The sequence below is a fragment of the Bubalus kerabau genome, chromosome 8 (assembly GCF_029407905.1).
Source record: "Bubalus kerabau isolate K-KA32 ecotype Philippines breed swamp buffalo chromosome 8, PCC_UOA_SB_1v2, whole genome shotgun sequence".
Taxonomy (NCBI): domain Eukaryota; kingdom Metazoa; phylum Chordata; class Mammalia; order Artiodactyla; family Bovidae; genus Bubalus; species Bubalus kerabau.
The window spans coordinates 84259974-84275710 of NC_073631.1; the positions used below are offsets into that span (position 1 = coordinate 84259974).

The 15737-nt window shown below is 35.9% G+C and overlaps 1 protein-coding gene across 4 annotated transcripts in view; it reads right to left on the minus strand.

Annotated features, from left to right (window-relative positions):
• The window catches only part of CDK13 (cyclin dependent kinase 13), a 122558-nt gene that overhangs the window by 77020 nt on the left and 29801 nt on the right, over window positions 1–15737 (minus strand). For all 4 annotated transcript variants that reach the window (XM_055590757.1, XM_055590755.1, XM_055590756.1 and 1 more), the window contains exons 2-5: window positions 10524–11183; window positions 5077–5247; window positions 3547–3686; window positions 1499–1669 (exon numbers count right to left, since the gene is read on the minus strand). In XM_055590757.1, coding sequence (XP_055446732.1) covers window positions 1499–1669; window positions 3547–3686; window positions 5077–5247; window positions 10524–11183 — 1142 coding nt within the window. The remainder of the gene's footprint in view (window positions 1–1498; window positions 1670–3546; window positions 3687–5076; window positions 5248–10523; window positions 11184–15737) is intronic.

The window sequence follows — 15737 nt, forward strand, 5'->3', positions numbered from 1 at the left end:
TGGAAGGACTGATGCTGAGGCTGAAACTCCAGTACTTTGGCCACCTCATGCAAAGAGTTGACTCACTGGAAAAAACCCTGATGCCGGGAAGGATTGGGGGCAGGAGGAGTAGGGGACAACAGAGGATGGGATGGCTGGATGGCATCACTGACTCGATGAACTTGAGTTTGGGTGAACTCCGGGAGTTGGTGATGGACAGGGAGGCCTGGCGTGCTGCAATTCATGGGGTCGCAAAGAGTCGGACACGACTAAGTGACTGAACTAACTAAAAATTATATATTGAGCCCCCCCAAAGCAAATATTACTAGTGAATGCTTTACGTGTAATACTGGTACTAAGTATGCTTTGACGTTTACTTAGGTGACTCGAAAACCAATAAGGTAATACATGTAAAATAATTCAACACAGCTATTTTTAAAATAGAGTTTGACAACCAAACTGAAAAATGGCAGAAGACATAAATAGACATTTCTCCAAAGAAGACATATAGGTGGCCAACAGTCACATGAAAAGATGCTCAACATCTCTAATTACTAGAGAGAGCAAATCAAAACTACCATGAGGTACCTACCTCATACCAGTTCAAAATGACCAGCATTAAAAAGTCTACAAATAACTTGCTAGAGAGGGTGTGGAGGAAAAGGTTGTCCTGCTCTGTTGGTGGGAATATAAATTGGTACAGACACTATGGAAGATAGTATGGAGGTTCCTCAGAAAAGTAAAATAGAGTTACCCTATGATCCAGCAATCTGATTCCTGGGTATATATCCAGACAAAACTACAATTCAGAAAGATACGTGCACCCCAATGTTTACAGCAGCACTATTTACAACAGCCAAGACATGGGAACAACACAAATGTCCACTGACAGATGAATAGAAAAGAAGATGTGGTATATATACATACCACTCAGACATAGAAAAGAATGAAATAATGCCATTTACAGCAACATGGATGGACCTAGAGATGATCATACTAAGTGAAGTCATACAAAGACAAATATCATATGGTATCATTTACATGTAGATCTAAAATGTGACACAGTAAACTTACCTACAGAACAAAACAGACTCACAGACATAGAAAATAGACTTGTGGTTGCCAAGGAGGAGGGGAGATGGGGGACAGAAAGATTGGGAATTTGGGATTATCAGATGCGAACTATTATAAATACAATGGATAAACAACAAGGTCCTACTATATACCACAAGGAACTATAGTCAATATTCTGTTTATCATCACATGAAATTCATATCAGAATATGGAAAAGAACATATATAAATGTAAAACTGAATCACTTGTCTATACAGCACAAATTATTATAACACTGTAAATCAACTATAATTCAATGAAATAAATTTTTAGAAAAAATTTACTGTTTGATATTAAGGCAATGGTTTTATTGTACCTAATAAATACTTAAATAATCCATACCAAAATATATAAATTAGCAACATCATGAATATACAGAGCTGATTATATAAATATGCACACATACCTTTATCCTTCTTAAAGTCCAAAGCATCTTCTTTATCGGTCACTATTTCCTTCATATTGATAATACTCTGGTGGGTAAGCTGCCGGAGAATTTTAATTTCTCGAATTGCTGTAATAGGAAACCCTTCCTTTTCATTATCCAGGCGCACTTTTTTTAAGGCTACCATTTCTCCTATTAGAAAAGTAAATAAAATCAGGTTACCAACTAACAAAACCAAATAACATTTTAAAATTTTATTTTTTTCTTTTTGGCTGCACCAGGCAGTTCATGGGAATCTTAGTTCCCCAACCAAGGATCAAACCTATGCCCCTGCAGAGGAAGCTTGGAGTCTTAACCACCGGACCACCAGGGAATCCCCCCATTTTTAATTCATAATTTCAGTTCCTACCTCTTGAAATTACAACCCACAAAATATATTTTGGTTTCCAATATACCAAATTATAAATTTATGGTTCAGAAAGTCTCTGGTTAAATAAATTATGGGGTATTTATCAAACTACAGAATACTATATAACTGTTAAAAAGGATACAGTAGGTCCAAATGTATTGTTATTTTATGATAAGATGCATAAATGAAAAAAGCAAGATAATGAGGGTTGATACATTACACTGCCATTTTTTTTTTTAAATGAAGAGGGAACACTAAATATACACCTAATTTGCTTATACATATATAAAATCTCTCTAAACAGATGCAAAAACTCTGGACATTAAACAGAGAAGAAGATATGCTCATATATATTAACTTGTCCAAAGATGCACAGTTATCTAGTACTGAAACTGGGATTCAAAATCTGGTTTAGCTGTCTCCAAACTATGTGCTCTTCCCTCAACACTAAATGATTTCATAATTTACATACAACTAAGTTTTTAACAGATAATCTAAGTATTGAAGTGTTAGTCACTCAGTCATGTCCGACTCTTTGCAACCACACAGACTGTAGCCCGCCAGGCTCCTCTGTCCATGGGATTCTCCAGGCAAGAATACCAGAGTGGGCAGCCATTTCTTTTGCCAGGGGATCTTTCCAATAGGGACTGAATCCCAGGTCTCCCGCTTGCAAGTGGATTCTTTACTATCTGAGCTACCAAAGAAGCCTGGTGTGTGTACTGAAACACACACACAGAAATCCTATTTTAAGAGAAAATTCACTGTAACAAGTTTGTTCATTCCACTTCTTTGTAGGAAAAAAGAAGAATTCAGTACTTATAAATTTTCCAAAGGAAGCACATTTTTATTTTTAATCATTAAAACTTAGGTGATTCTTTTAAACAGAACTCTAAAATACAGTATGATTCCTTGCTTTATAATTCAATTTCTTTTGATAATGCAGAATCATCTTTATAAACATTACTTTATTGCTGCATGCTATAATTGACTTCAAAGTTTCTATGCATAAGGTAGTCTCCCTTATACTAAGTGGCCTCAAACATCTATACTATTTTATATATTGGTTTATGTCAACAAGGAACTATAAATAAAAATTAAATACTGGTTCTAAGCACTATTTATTAGTAAAATATATGATGACCTCTAACATAATTACTTTTTCCTCTGCTCCAAGACTTTTAAAACTTTCTCTCAGGTGACTCATTACAATCTGAAAGACTACACTGCTAAATCTGGCCCCAAATAAAGGATAATTTCTACAGAAAAATAACTTGGGGGGGGGGGGGGTGCAAAACACAGGTGTCACATAAGTCTTAATAGAACAAAATTTACTAATTAAGGTCAAGGTACTTTCCACCTGATTACTAACAACATAAAATTTTACTGACCAAAAAAATCTAAATCCCCCCATATTACACAACACAAATACTAAAAAAAAAAAAAAAAATTTTAAACATATATATGTATACACCTTGTTACCTGAACTCATATCTTAACGTTAGTCTATATATAAAATGAAACCAAAAACAAGATGAAACAAGAGCATGATAAATTCAAGTTTAACTTTTTCCTGAAATTTCCTCAAGTTATACACTAGAAGAGAAACACGAATTAAGTACATTCCATAGACCCAAAGATCCAAAATACTTGGCATTCTTACCAGTGTCTTTATCCCTGGCCTTGTAAACTTGTCCATAGGTGCCTTCTCCAATAATTCCGATGATATCAAATTTATCCACGCAGCGTTTTCCCCAGTCAATATCTTTCTCTTTGATTTCACCAAAGCGAGGCCCACATATTCTATCAAATATAGTTCTGAAGTTTTTATATACAATCAAGCAAACTGAATAAACTATTTAATACTCAGTATCCACCCTCCACCCAATTTTAAATCTTTTATTTCCCCTCACCCTTGTATATTAGTGATCATCTAAGACAAGTAACACTATGAGTTGGTACTATAAATCATCATGAAAGTCAAGTTATTATTTCTGCATACTGACTTTCCCTCTGTAGACTAACAGAATAGGCAAGAGAAGTAAAGTGTTTATGAAGGACTTTCAGAAATACAATGTAATTTTTCAGTGAGTGGACCAAAGCAACACCAGTCCAAAGAGTCAAAGCTCTCTAATCAACCACCAGAGTGTTTTCTTTTTCATTCACTGACAACAAATCTATACGTACTTGCTTTCAAAAGTCAAGTTTAAAAATACGAAAATTACCACAGATCTAACTATAAAGCATATTAACATATAAAGCATATTGAGACTTATGGCTCAATAAAACTATCTTAAAAACAGAAGCACCAGAAAGACTTCAGTCAAGAGAATATAGAAATATTAATATAATCATCCCTTAGGAATCCACACTTTTTAAAAAGTGTGCATTATGTATACAACAAATATTTGACACTCATCAAGAAGATATGTAACTCCGTAGTATTTTAATATTCTGGCAGGTAATAGAATTTAAGTAATTAAGCTACAATACTCAAGGAGAGACTATTTTAAAAGTTTCCTAGCTTTCTACTCTACACTAGAAAATCACTTCATATTCTTATACTAGACACTACCTGAAACAGTAATTCTAAAATCAGATCTAACTCATAGGCTTACTCACACTTTTCTTTGGTTAAGTTAAAAAAAAAAAAAAAAGGAATCGTTCTCTTCTCCTTAAATGACGAACAGGTTACAAGGGAAAGAGTTATCTCTAGGCACTTACTTGAAGCTAATTTAGGATACAGATTTCAAACCTTCTTCCACTCCACCTCTTGCAAAATGAAGAATATTATTAGTTATGGGAGCAAATGGAGCTAAAAGGAAAGGAAAACATAGCAGCTCGCCCATTTCTAATTTTGTTTGGGCTCACTGAATGCTGACTTCCACCTTGCCCAATTTCAATATTTCTGTCATTTAAATATATTAATTATAGAAGTTTTCTTCAACACATATAATATCCCAAGAAATCAATACATTACAAACTGAGAAAAAATTGTGGTTTTATTAGTCACTTTGAGTAAGAACTCAGGCAATTATGAAAAAAATTTCCAAAGCTCCAATAAAATTTATTCATATACTTAAGCTGAAAAAATACATTTTTAAAGTCTTAATTTTATATTTTATAATTTTTTTTCTGATGATACAGAATCATCTCTGGCCAATTTAAGAGCAGGTAGAAAGCAAGCACATACTTAGGCCTCCTTTTATTATGTAACTGTGTTGCTGTTTTCTTTTCCTCTGGACTCTTTGAGAGATCATCTCCTCCTGGTAGCTCAGGGGGCAGTGGTAAATCAGCAAGTAGACATCGCAGTTTCTTTTCTACTTCTTTTTTAACCGCTTTTACTGAAATATTTCCTCGCAAGCTAAAAAGGAATCACGAATAAACAAAGAATTTATTTCACTGAGAAATAAAAATACATTTATGAAATATGCAATGGCAAAAGAGTAGTTTACTTTCCAGCTATATTCAACTGCAAAATACAAAATTTAGGAATAAAAATGATACAGAATTATATTTAAAGAAATGGAAAACTAAGAAAAATATGGAATTCAGTTACTAATAATGTATGAATATTGGTTCATTAATTTTAACAAATGTACCATACTAAAAACACTGTTAGATGTTAATAATGAAACCGAGTGCAAGGTATATGGTAACCCTCTGTAATATCACTGTAAATTTTTGTAAATACTAAAACTGTTCTTTAAAAATGTTTCTTTTTTAATGATACAGAATTACTATAAAACTATAAATTAAAACTTAAAGTCAAGTAGTCATGCTTTACAGGAAAATTCATTAGTTTTAAAGCATTTGGTTTGATTCTGGTAGAGAGAGAAAGAGCCATTTTGTTGTAAGAAATAAACCACATGCTATTGTTTATCTTGCCTATTTAAATAACCACAGGGAACTAATTTAGGGCTTCCCAGGTAGGTCAGTAGAAAAGAATCCACCTGCCAATGCAGAAGATGCAAGAGACCTAGGTTTGATCCATGGGTCAGGAAGATCCCCTGGAATAGTAAATGGCAACCCACTCCAGTATTCCTGCCTGGAAAATTCCATACACAAAGGAACCTGGAGGGCTACAGTCCATAGGGTGGCAAAGAGTCACACAGGCCTGAGCACGCACACAAAGAACTGATTTAGCTTCATCCCTTTTCCAAATAAATTTTTCTTGAATTGGACAATGATTCTTTTTTTAAAAGTTTTTTTAAGATTCTAGTTTATCAGAATTACAGTTGAAAATTAAGCTGTTTTATACTTTTTATGAATATATTAAGGGCTCTGATTTTTTTAAGTCTATGTTAACCTGTTAATTATTTTAAACCTCCCAGACATTACAAATATGACACGTTGAAAGAGAATCTTAAAATGATAATAAAATTTGGACTTCACATACTTCCATTTTATATATATAATTTTATTTATTTATTTTTGGTTGTGCTGGGTCTTTGTTGCTGCATGCAGTTTTCTCTAATTGCGGCAAGCGGGGGCTACCCTGTTGTTGCGGTCCACAGGCTTCTCATTGCAGTGGCTTCTCTGATTGCAGAGCACAGACTCTAAGGTGCTCAGGCTCAGCAGCTGCAGCTCCCAGGCATAGAGCACAGGCTCCACAGTTGTGGCACACAGGCTCAGCTGCTCTGTAGCATGCAGGATTTTCCCTATCAGCGATTGAACACTGTCTCCTGCACTGGCAGGTGGATTCTTTACCACTGAGCCAGTACAGAAGCCTTACTTCATATACTTTCATGACAGTATGACTCCCAGAATTTAAAAAATCTAGTGAAACTAAACTGCTGTAGTCAGAAATTACTACTGATGTTAACAATTTGTCATTTTACTTAATTATCACTTCTCCTACTTACGTTGAACATTAATATTATTGTACAATAAATATATGGATCTTTTAATACCATCTGATAAAAACTATCAATAAAATTATGACTTTTCTTCACAACCCCAAGTTATTTACTAGAAGGTAACCCTCTAATCGGGAAAACAAGCTCAAAAGGAAATTGGATTGCAGTTTTATTTCTATAGTAGTGGTGTCATGCAACCTACTTTTCAATTTTAATGTCCCACCATTTAACAAATATTCACGGTACATGTCCATGTGCTAGGTGTTACATAAAACACTACAGTTTAACAAGAGAAAAAAATTCACAAAAACATTAAGATTGAGTTCTTCTCAGAAAGCAGCTTTCAGTCTTTTGGAAGACATCAGTAAGCAGCAGGATATAGTACTACACACACTGATTTCCAGAGTAATATTGTACTAAAGGGTAGCCAACTCAAGACTGAAAGACAGTAAAAGCTTTTTTCTAGAAAAGGTATCACTTGAACTGTCTGAAAATAAATCTATTTAAAATAATTTATTTAGAGAACTGTAGTCTCTAACTCGTAATTAGACTTCAGTCAAAAATTTGCTTGTACAAAAACAATTCAACATGAGGGAGGAGAGCAGAAGTCTTATTTTACTTACAATTTAGCATGTAAAAGACTGCCTATATTCAAATACATCATTATATGAACTATTAAATTCAGCAAGGCTCCAAGACTTAAGAGAAATGAAATATTACTTCCCAAGAATAACACTATATAATTTAAAATATATTAGCACTGAATACTTGCAATAACCAAATAGGATATGTAATGATTTTTTTTTGTTTCCATATACTACAGTAACAAAAAACAATAAAATGCCTTAACAAGAAATGTATAAGATCAAGAGAAGAAAATTAAAACATGATTGATAAACATAAAACTAGACAAGAATGAAGAAAGAAACGATGTTTTCATATGGGAAGTTCCAATTCTGTACAGCTGTCAGTCTCCAAATTAATCACTGCATTTAATCAAGTCCCAAACAAAAAATCAAGCAAGAGAAACCAAATGATTCAAAATTTATCTAAGAATAAAGAAAAAAATGCCAACACTGGGCCAAAATTCATTCACAGCAGCATTGAAGTTGAGGCTGAAGGTTTGGGTTGTTCACTAAGCAGTCATTTACTCCATCCCTTCACTTTTACATTACCTGCCTGTGTCTAATTTTTATATATGGCACCAGAAATCAGTGATAGAGAGTATTCAATAAATGATGTTAGCAACAACTGATCTATTAGTCCACAAGGTGGTGGACGAGAGTGGACAATCAGACCGTGTCTTTCTCCCACATATAATAAACAGAAACAAATATCCGTGAGATGTGAATCAACCTTTAAAAACTTTTTAAACCTGTAAGTTTTAATGGAAAAATGACAGATCCAAATACATTCAAAATGGAAAACATTCACACAGCCAAAACAAGTTAAGTCTTAAAGACAAGCAACACACTCTGACAGGCACAGATCAAGATCCTAACATAAGGGGTACCTATAAATCAATTTAAAAAATAATAATAATCTTAAGGAAAAGTCAGCATAAGACCTGAACAAGCAATTCACTGGAAAAAATAAATAGCCAACAAATGTTCAGAAAGATGCTATATCTCAATAATCAGAAAAAGGCAAAATTAATCACATATTTTAAAGATTTTCAATATTTCAAAATTGGCAATATTTAGTGATACTGAAAACATTTTATATATTTGGCTACATAAATTGACACACAATCCTACTAAGACACAATTTGGCAGTTTCTATCAAATCTTTAAATGTGGATATTTGACCACATAACTATCCACATAAATTGCTCATATGTACATAAAATATTAATGTATAAGGAGTGTTTAATAGCAAACAATTATAAATCTAAATATCCATTAATCAACAGCAGAATAATTAATAAGAAAGTGATGCATCCACTTCCATGTGTTGGAATACTGAATCTATCTCTACCAACATGGAAAGATCTCCAATACATTAAATTTCAAAAGAAGAGAGGAAGAATATTATTATAACTGGTATGATCCTCATTTTTTAAAAAAGATGATTAGATGTATATGTATAGTTAACAGTCCATCTTATGATTTCAGAGAGAAATAGATTCCAGGGCTGGGAGAGAAACAAAGTTCAAAGTGAGTCTTTTTTGGATGGGAAGCAAGACTGCACTCCAAAATAAAAGGGGTCATATCAAAAGGACAAAGAAGTTAGCTTAAAGGAGCTCTCACTGGCCAAATTTCAGACAATCATATTTGGAACAACAAAAAGAAGAGTGGCTGTAACTGGTGTTAAATCAATTTTTGGCCACATATGTCAGTAGTAGTACTTAAGAGTCTTAAAAAAGTTCTATATCCTTGAAACATACAAAAACATTCAAAGCAAAAAAGAGCAGAGACACAATAAAAAAAGAAAACAGCAAAGAAGGAGAGTCAAAAAAAATTTTAATGACCAAGTATGGAATGTGCCACCATCTTATTAAAAACAGATGCACAAAGAATACCCTTCTTAATAAGCAGTCACCACCTGGGCACATATCCTGAATTCTTACCAGTAAAATTTACCCCTATAGCACATATGAAGAGTAAAGTAGAGAATAACTAGTCTCACTGGTCCAGAATCACTAGATTCTCGGCAACAGGCTTATCTTCTTACTGATGAAGTGACTCAGTTCTGGACTCATGCCTCTCTGTGCTGGGCAACCTATTCCAGGACTCATCAAAACTATAAATCATTACTGTTATGTCCCTTCAGTGTTCCTAACAAAAACAGTCAAACCTGCAAATATCACAATTAGAAATAGAATAACTAGATAACACCGGATTAAACTGGATGAGGTCCCTTCAGCAACATTTCTGATTGTACTAAAAATACAAAAGGGCATGAAATTATAATTTATTTTTGTTTAAATTACAAAATTTTCATAAAGCTAGCCAAAGTGAGTGCTTGAAAGACCTGCCCACATGGCATTTTTATCAACTTGTTTTCAAATTCCCTAAAGATGCCAGCTAGAAAAATTGCCCATATAGTTGTTTTTTAACAAAAAGGGGAGTAGGAGTTATAATTTCTTCATAAAAATAAAAATGAAAAAGGTCAAGTCAATAGGCAAATCACACGCAGCATCAAGTTTCCATCCGAGCACAATTTGAGAAACATTCTTAGAACTGCGTTTACATTTAGTCATTCTTACCTTCATCCTCTTTAAAATGTTTCAAAATAAAGTACTAGCTACACCCCCAACAACAGAAATTTATAAATAATTTAAAGGAAAGTATTAATACATTATGACATTTCTGTAACATGTAATTAATCTCTAGTTGCAAAAAATTAAGTCAATAAAAAACTAAAAAACCATATATTCATAAAAGGACCTTTATAAGGTCAGTGAAAACACTTAGAAATAAGCAAGATAATATGATATTATCACCCAGGACAGATTCTATTATAAAATGTCCTGTCTCTGATAACATCAAAGAATATCAGCCAAAGAAATTACTGACATTTCTAATTTCCAAACTCAAACTGAAACATACATTATATCCCATGACAATGGCAATTTTTACCTGGAATTCTTAGCATAAGCTATAATTTTTTCATCCTACAAGCAATGTGCTTCATTTTAAGTTGTATACCATAAAGAAAATTAATTCACTTACTAAACAGTCTTTCATTAAGTTTCTTGAGGGAGGGGTCAAATAATCTGTCATTTCAAACTGAGATTTCCGTTTCTTTAACCAGTCACAACAAACTTTTTTGCACTTACCTATCGGCATCTTTATCTTCAGGCAGCATGGGAGGCAAAGGTAAGGGTGGTAAGGTAGAGGTCACTAAAGCCACATGTTGCTCCTTCTCCTTGGCTCCTATGCTTGGTGTAAGTGGTTTCGTTTTCTCTTTAAGAGATACTGGTTCCTCCTTTGTAGCAGCAGATTTACTCTCCTTTCCAACTACAACTGCTTTCTTGGTGGCTTTATCTACAATCAAATTATTATCCACTTTTGTTACCTGAAGAGGTGGCTTTGTTTTTGCCTTGTCATTTTTTAAAGTTCCACTGCTTGAGGGAGAAGGTACATGCTCAGTTTTAAGTTTCTTCACATCCTTCACATGGTTGGTTTGTGATGCACTGGCACCAGTTTCTGTGTTCCCCTTGGTAGGTGTAGAAGTGCTGGCAGCTTTGGCAGCTTTGGCAGCAGCCTCAGCAGCCTTGGCTGCTTCTGCGGCCTTAGCGGCCTCCGCAGCTCGTGCTGCCTCTGCAGCTCGTGCTTTCTTATTCTTGTTCAATTCAGCTGCCAGGCTACTCTTCAGAGTTAGTGTGCTAGGAGAAATGCTAGAATGACGACTTCTGGATCTAGACAATCTATGCCTGCTACGGGATCTTGAATGCCTAGATGAATATGGGCTTCTGCTTCGTGATTTGGCAGACCGTCTGGTGGAAAATAATTAAGATTTAGTCAGTAATTCAGAAAAGTTCAATTTGCAATATACAAAACTGCTAACTTGAGTCTGTAAATTAAATAGAAAGTATTTAATTTCAAAATCACAATATAGTTTTTGTGAGAGAATTTTTAAAAAAGCAAAAAGTGCTTTTAAGTAAAATATCATCTAGTGGCTATACATTTCCTGAAAACAGAGTGAATGCTTGATTCTGGTCTGGCCTACTAATGCTCAAAGGTAAAGCTGGATGAAAGCTGGATGAGAAGAAATACAGTAAGAATTAGGAGGAAAAAATATGAAAATACAATCACTGCTGGCTCAAGAAAATAGAAGCAGTCACTAAGGATACATCAATGGTAGACGTGGGAGAGTGAAGTCTGACCAGTCTTTTACCAGGGAGATAATTTCTGCATCTCAAAAGCACTTCATCCATAAGTTTAGAAGCAAGCAGTGCTCTGTCTACACCAAGAATGAAAAGAGTGAAACCTCTCATTTGACAGTAAGTGAAAAAAGTCTAAATCCTGGGAACTACTGAACAATGACTGTTCCCTTCTCAAAAATCACTGAAGTAAAGAAAAAGTCGCTCCGTCGTATCCAACTCTTTGCAACACCATGGACTATACGGACCATGGAATTCTGCAGGCCAAAACACTGGAATGGGTAGCCTTTCCCTTCTCCAGGGGTTCTTCCCAACCTAGGGATCAAACCCAGGTCTTTCACATTGCAGTCGGATTCTTTACCAACTGAACCACAGGGAAGCCCAAGAAACTGAAGTGAGTAGCATATCCCTTCTCCAGCAGATCTTCCCAACCCAGGAATCAAACCGGGGGTCTCCTGCATTGCAGGTGGATTCTTTAAAACTGAGCTAACAGGGAAGCCCCCAAAATCACTGGGAAACACAAATACTAATGTATATTCAAAAGTATGGTGGCAATCAAAGTTCTTATGAAACAAATGCAGCACGGCAACAAGAGAAATAAAGCTGAGCTTTTCAAATTCACACCTTATCAAAACTTCTAAAAAATACAAGACAAAGGCACTACTGGAGTACCTTGTTATGGCTCACTTAATGACCACATCAACCCCAGTAAAGTATCTGCAGTTTAGAGGTAAGAAATTGAATCCAAAAGTTTACCTTAAGTCAGTCCCCCCTCTGATTAGTAGTTTTCCTGGTTATTATCTTACTGCCATAACCCCATCCCTCCAATATTCCTCTGCCCCACTCTGCACCGAAAGGAAGCAGACCTGAACAGCACCTCCTCTGTTCCAGTGCTGTCCATCACTGGCAGAGAAAAGCTGGATTACTTCTTTCCAATTCCCTCCTTCTTACTGGTCATATTTTCTGACAGATGCTGTGTCCCTTTATCACTCATGGCTCCTATCAGGTACCCACTTCTTCACAGCTCTCACCAGGCTCTAATGACACTATGCCTTTCTTGCCCTTTCAAACTTCCCTCTGTAACCAGTGAAAACACATCCTTTGTCGTTTTCGTACTCCATCCCTATCCCTGTACTCCTCCTGAACCATCTGAGCTGGATTCTGTCATCTTCTAGAACCCAACTGCATGCGAGGTATTAAAACCAGACCTTTTGATTCTGAACTAGGTAAAGTCACATTCAACACATTAACACACTACTGCTCAACATTCAGAAAACTAAGATCATGGCATCCGGTCCCATAACTTCAGGGCAAATAGATGTGGAAACAGTGGCTGACTTTATTTTGGGGGGCTCCAAAATCACTGCGGATGGTGATTGTAGCCATGAAATTAAAAGACGCTTACTCCTTGGAAGGAAAGTAATGACCAACCTAGAATGCATATTCAAAAGCAGAGACATTACTTTGCCAACAAAGGTCCGTCTAGTCAAGGTTAACATTTTTCCAGTGGTCATGTATGGATGTGAGAATTGGGACTATAAAGAAAGCTGAGCACCGAAGAATTGATGCTTTTGAACTGTGGTGTTGGAGAAGACTCTTGAGAGTCCCTTGGACTGCAAGGAGATCCAACCAGTCCATCCTAAAGGAGATCAGTCCTGGGTGTTCATTGGAAGGGCTGATGTTAAAGCTGAAACTCCAATACTTTGGCCATCTGATGCAAAGAACTAACTCATTTGAAAAGACCCTGATGCTGGCAAAGATTGAGGGCAGGAGGAGAAGCGGACGACAAAGGATGAGATGGTTGGATGGCATCACTGACTCAATGGACATGGGTTTGGGTGGACTCCGGGAGTTGGTGATGGACTGGGAGGCCTGGCGTGCTGCAGTTCATGGGGTTGCAAAGAGTCAGACATGACTCAGTGACTAAACTGAACTGATGGAGACAGTTGTTACTGAAATCAAAATATTGGGATTCAGTAAAAAAAGCAAAGAAACTCCTAAGAACCTATAATTAAAATGGGAAGAGAAAAAGGAAGAACTGGAAATTTTTGTTTATAACTGGCATTCATGTTATTATATAATATGTAATATATATTATGCAATACATTTTACAATTCTAGTATGAAGACAAATAATGGTTAGATTTAGGATAAACTCAACACAAATTCAACTTATCCCTCGTTCTTTTAGAAACATTTCAAAATGTACAGAGGGCCAATTAGTGTTCAGTGCTGAGCTAGTGTTTCAAACTCTATACTTTCAGGTAAAAGGGAATATTGGTTTAGAAAACACTTTAACACTTTGTTATGGTTAAATACTAATATACATCAGTCATTAAAATCATAAATGAGCTTTTAACTATTTATGGAAATGAGGGAAGATATATGCATCTGAATGCAGAGTTCCAAACAATAGCAAGGAGAGATAAGAAAGCCTTCCTCAGCGATCAATGCAAAGAAATAGAGGAAAACAACAGAATGGAAAGACTAGAGATCTCTTCAGAAAATTAGAGATACCAAGGGAACATTTCATGCAAAGATGGGCTCGATAAAGGACAGAAATGGTATGGACCTAACAGAAGCAGAAGATATTAAGAAGAGGTGGCAAGAATACACAGAAGAACTGTTCAAAAAAGATCTTCACGACCCAGATAATCACGATAGTGTGATCACTCACCTAGAGCCAGATATCCTGGAATGTAAAGTCAGGTGGGCCTTAGAAAGCATTGCTACAAACAAAGCTAGTGGAGATGATGGAATTCCAGTTGAGCTATTTCAAATCCTGAAAGATGGCCACAGGGGTGACTTCCCTGGTCACCAAGGCAGTGCATGCATATTTGGGTTACCTTCATCTTTTCTATAAGTTGTAACAAAACATCTACTTAAGTTCTTTCTTTAGTACCATTCCTTCAAATAAAGTAATTTGGTACCCAAAAAAAAAAAAAAAAAAAAAAAAAAAAATCCTGAAAGATGATGCTGTGAAAGTGCTGCACTCAATATGCCAGCAAATTTGGAAAACTCAGCAGTGGCCACAGGACTGGAAAAGATCACTTTTCATTCCAATCCCAAAAAAGAGCAATGCCAAAGAACCCTCAAACTACTGCACAACTGTACTCATCTCACACACTAGTAAAGTAATGCTCAAAATTCTCCAAGCCAGGCTTCAGCAATACGTGAACTGTGAACTTCCAGAGAGGAACCAAAGATCAAATTGCCAACATCCGCTGGATCATGGAAAAAGGAAGAGAGTGCCAGAAAAACATCTATTTCTGCTTTATTGACTATGCCAAAGCCTTTGACTGTGTGGATCATAATAAACTATGGAAAATTCTGAAAGAGATGGGAATACCAGACCACCTGACCTGCCTCTTGAGAAACCTATATGCAGGTCACGAAGCAACACTTAGAACTGGACATGGAACAACAGACTGGTTCCAAATCGGAAAAGGAGTACGTCAAGGCTGTATATTGTCACCCTGCTTATTTAACTTCTATGCAGAGTACATCATGAGAAATGCTGGGCTGGAAGAAACACAAGCTGGAATCAAGATTGCCGGGAGAAATATCATAACCTCAGATATGCAGATGACACCACCCTTATGGCAGAAAGTGAAGAGGAACTAAAAAGCCTCTTGATGAAAGTCAAAGAGGAGAGTGAAAAAGTTGGCTTAAAGCTCAACATTCAGAAAACTAAGATCATGGCATCTGGTCCCATCACTTCATGGGAAATATATGGGGAAACAGTGGAAACAGTGTCAGATTTTTATTTTGGGGGGCTCCAAAATGACTGCAGATGGTGATTGCAGCCATGAAATTAAAAGACGCTTACTCCTTGGAAGGAAAGTTATGACCAACCTAGACAGCATATTAAAAAGCAGAGACATTACTTTGCCAACAAAGGTCCATCTAGTCAAGGCTATGGTTTTTCCAGTGGTCATGTATGGATGTGAGAGTTGGACTGTGACGAAAGCTAAGCTCCGAAGAATTGATGCTTTTGAACTGTGTTGTTGGAGAAGACTCTTGAGAGTCCCTTGAACTGCAAGGAGATCCAACCAGTCCATTCTAAAGAAAATCAGTCCTCAGTGTTCATTGGAAGGACGATGCTGAACTCTGAAACTCCAATACTTTGGCCACCTCATGAGAAGAGTTGACTCATTGGAAAAGACCC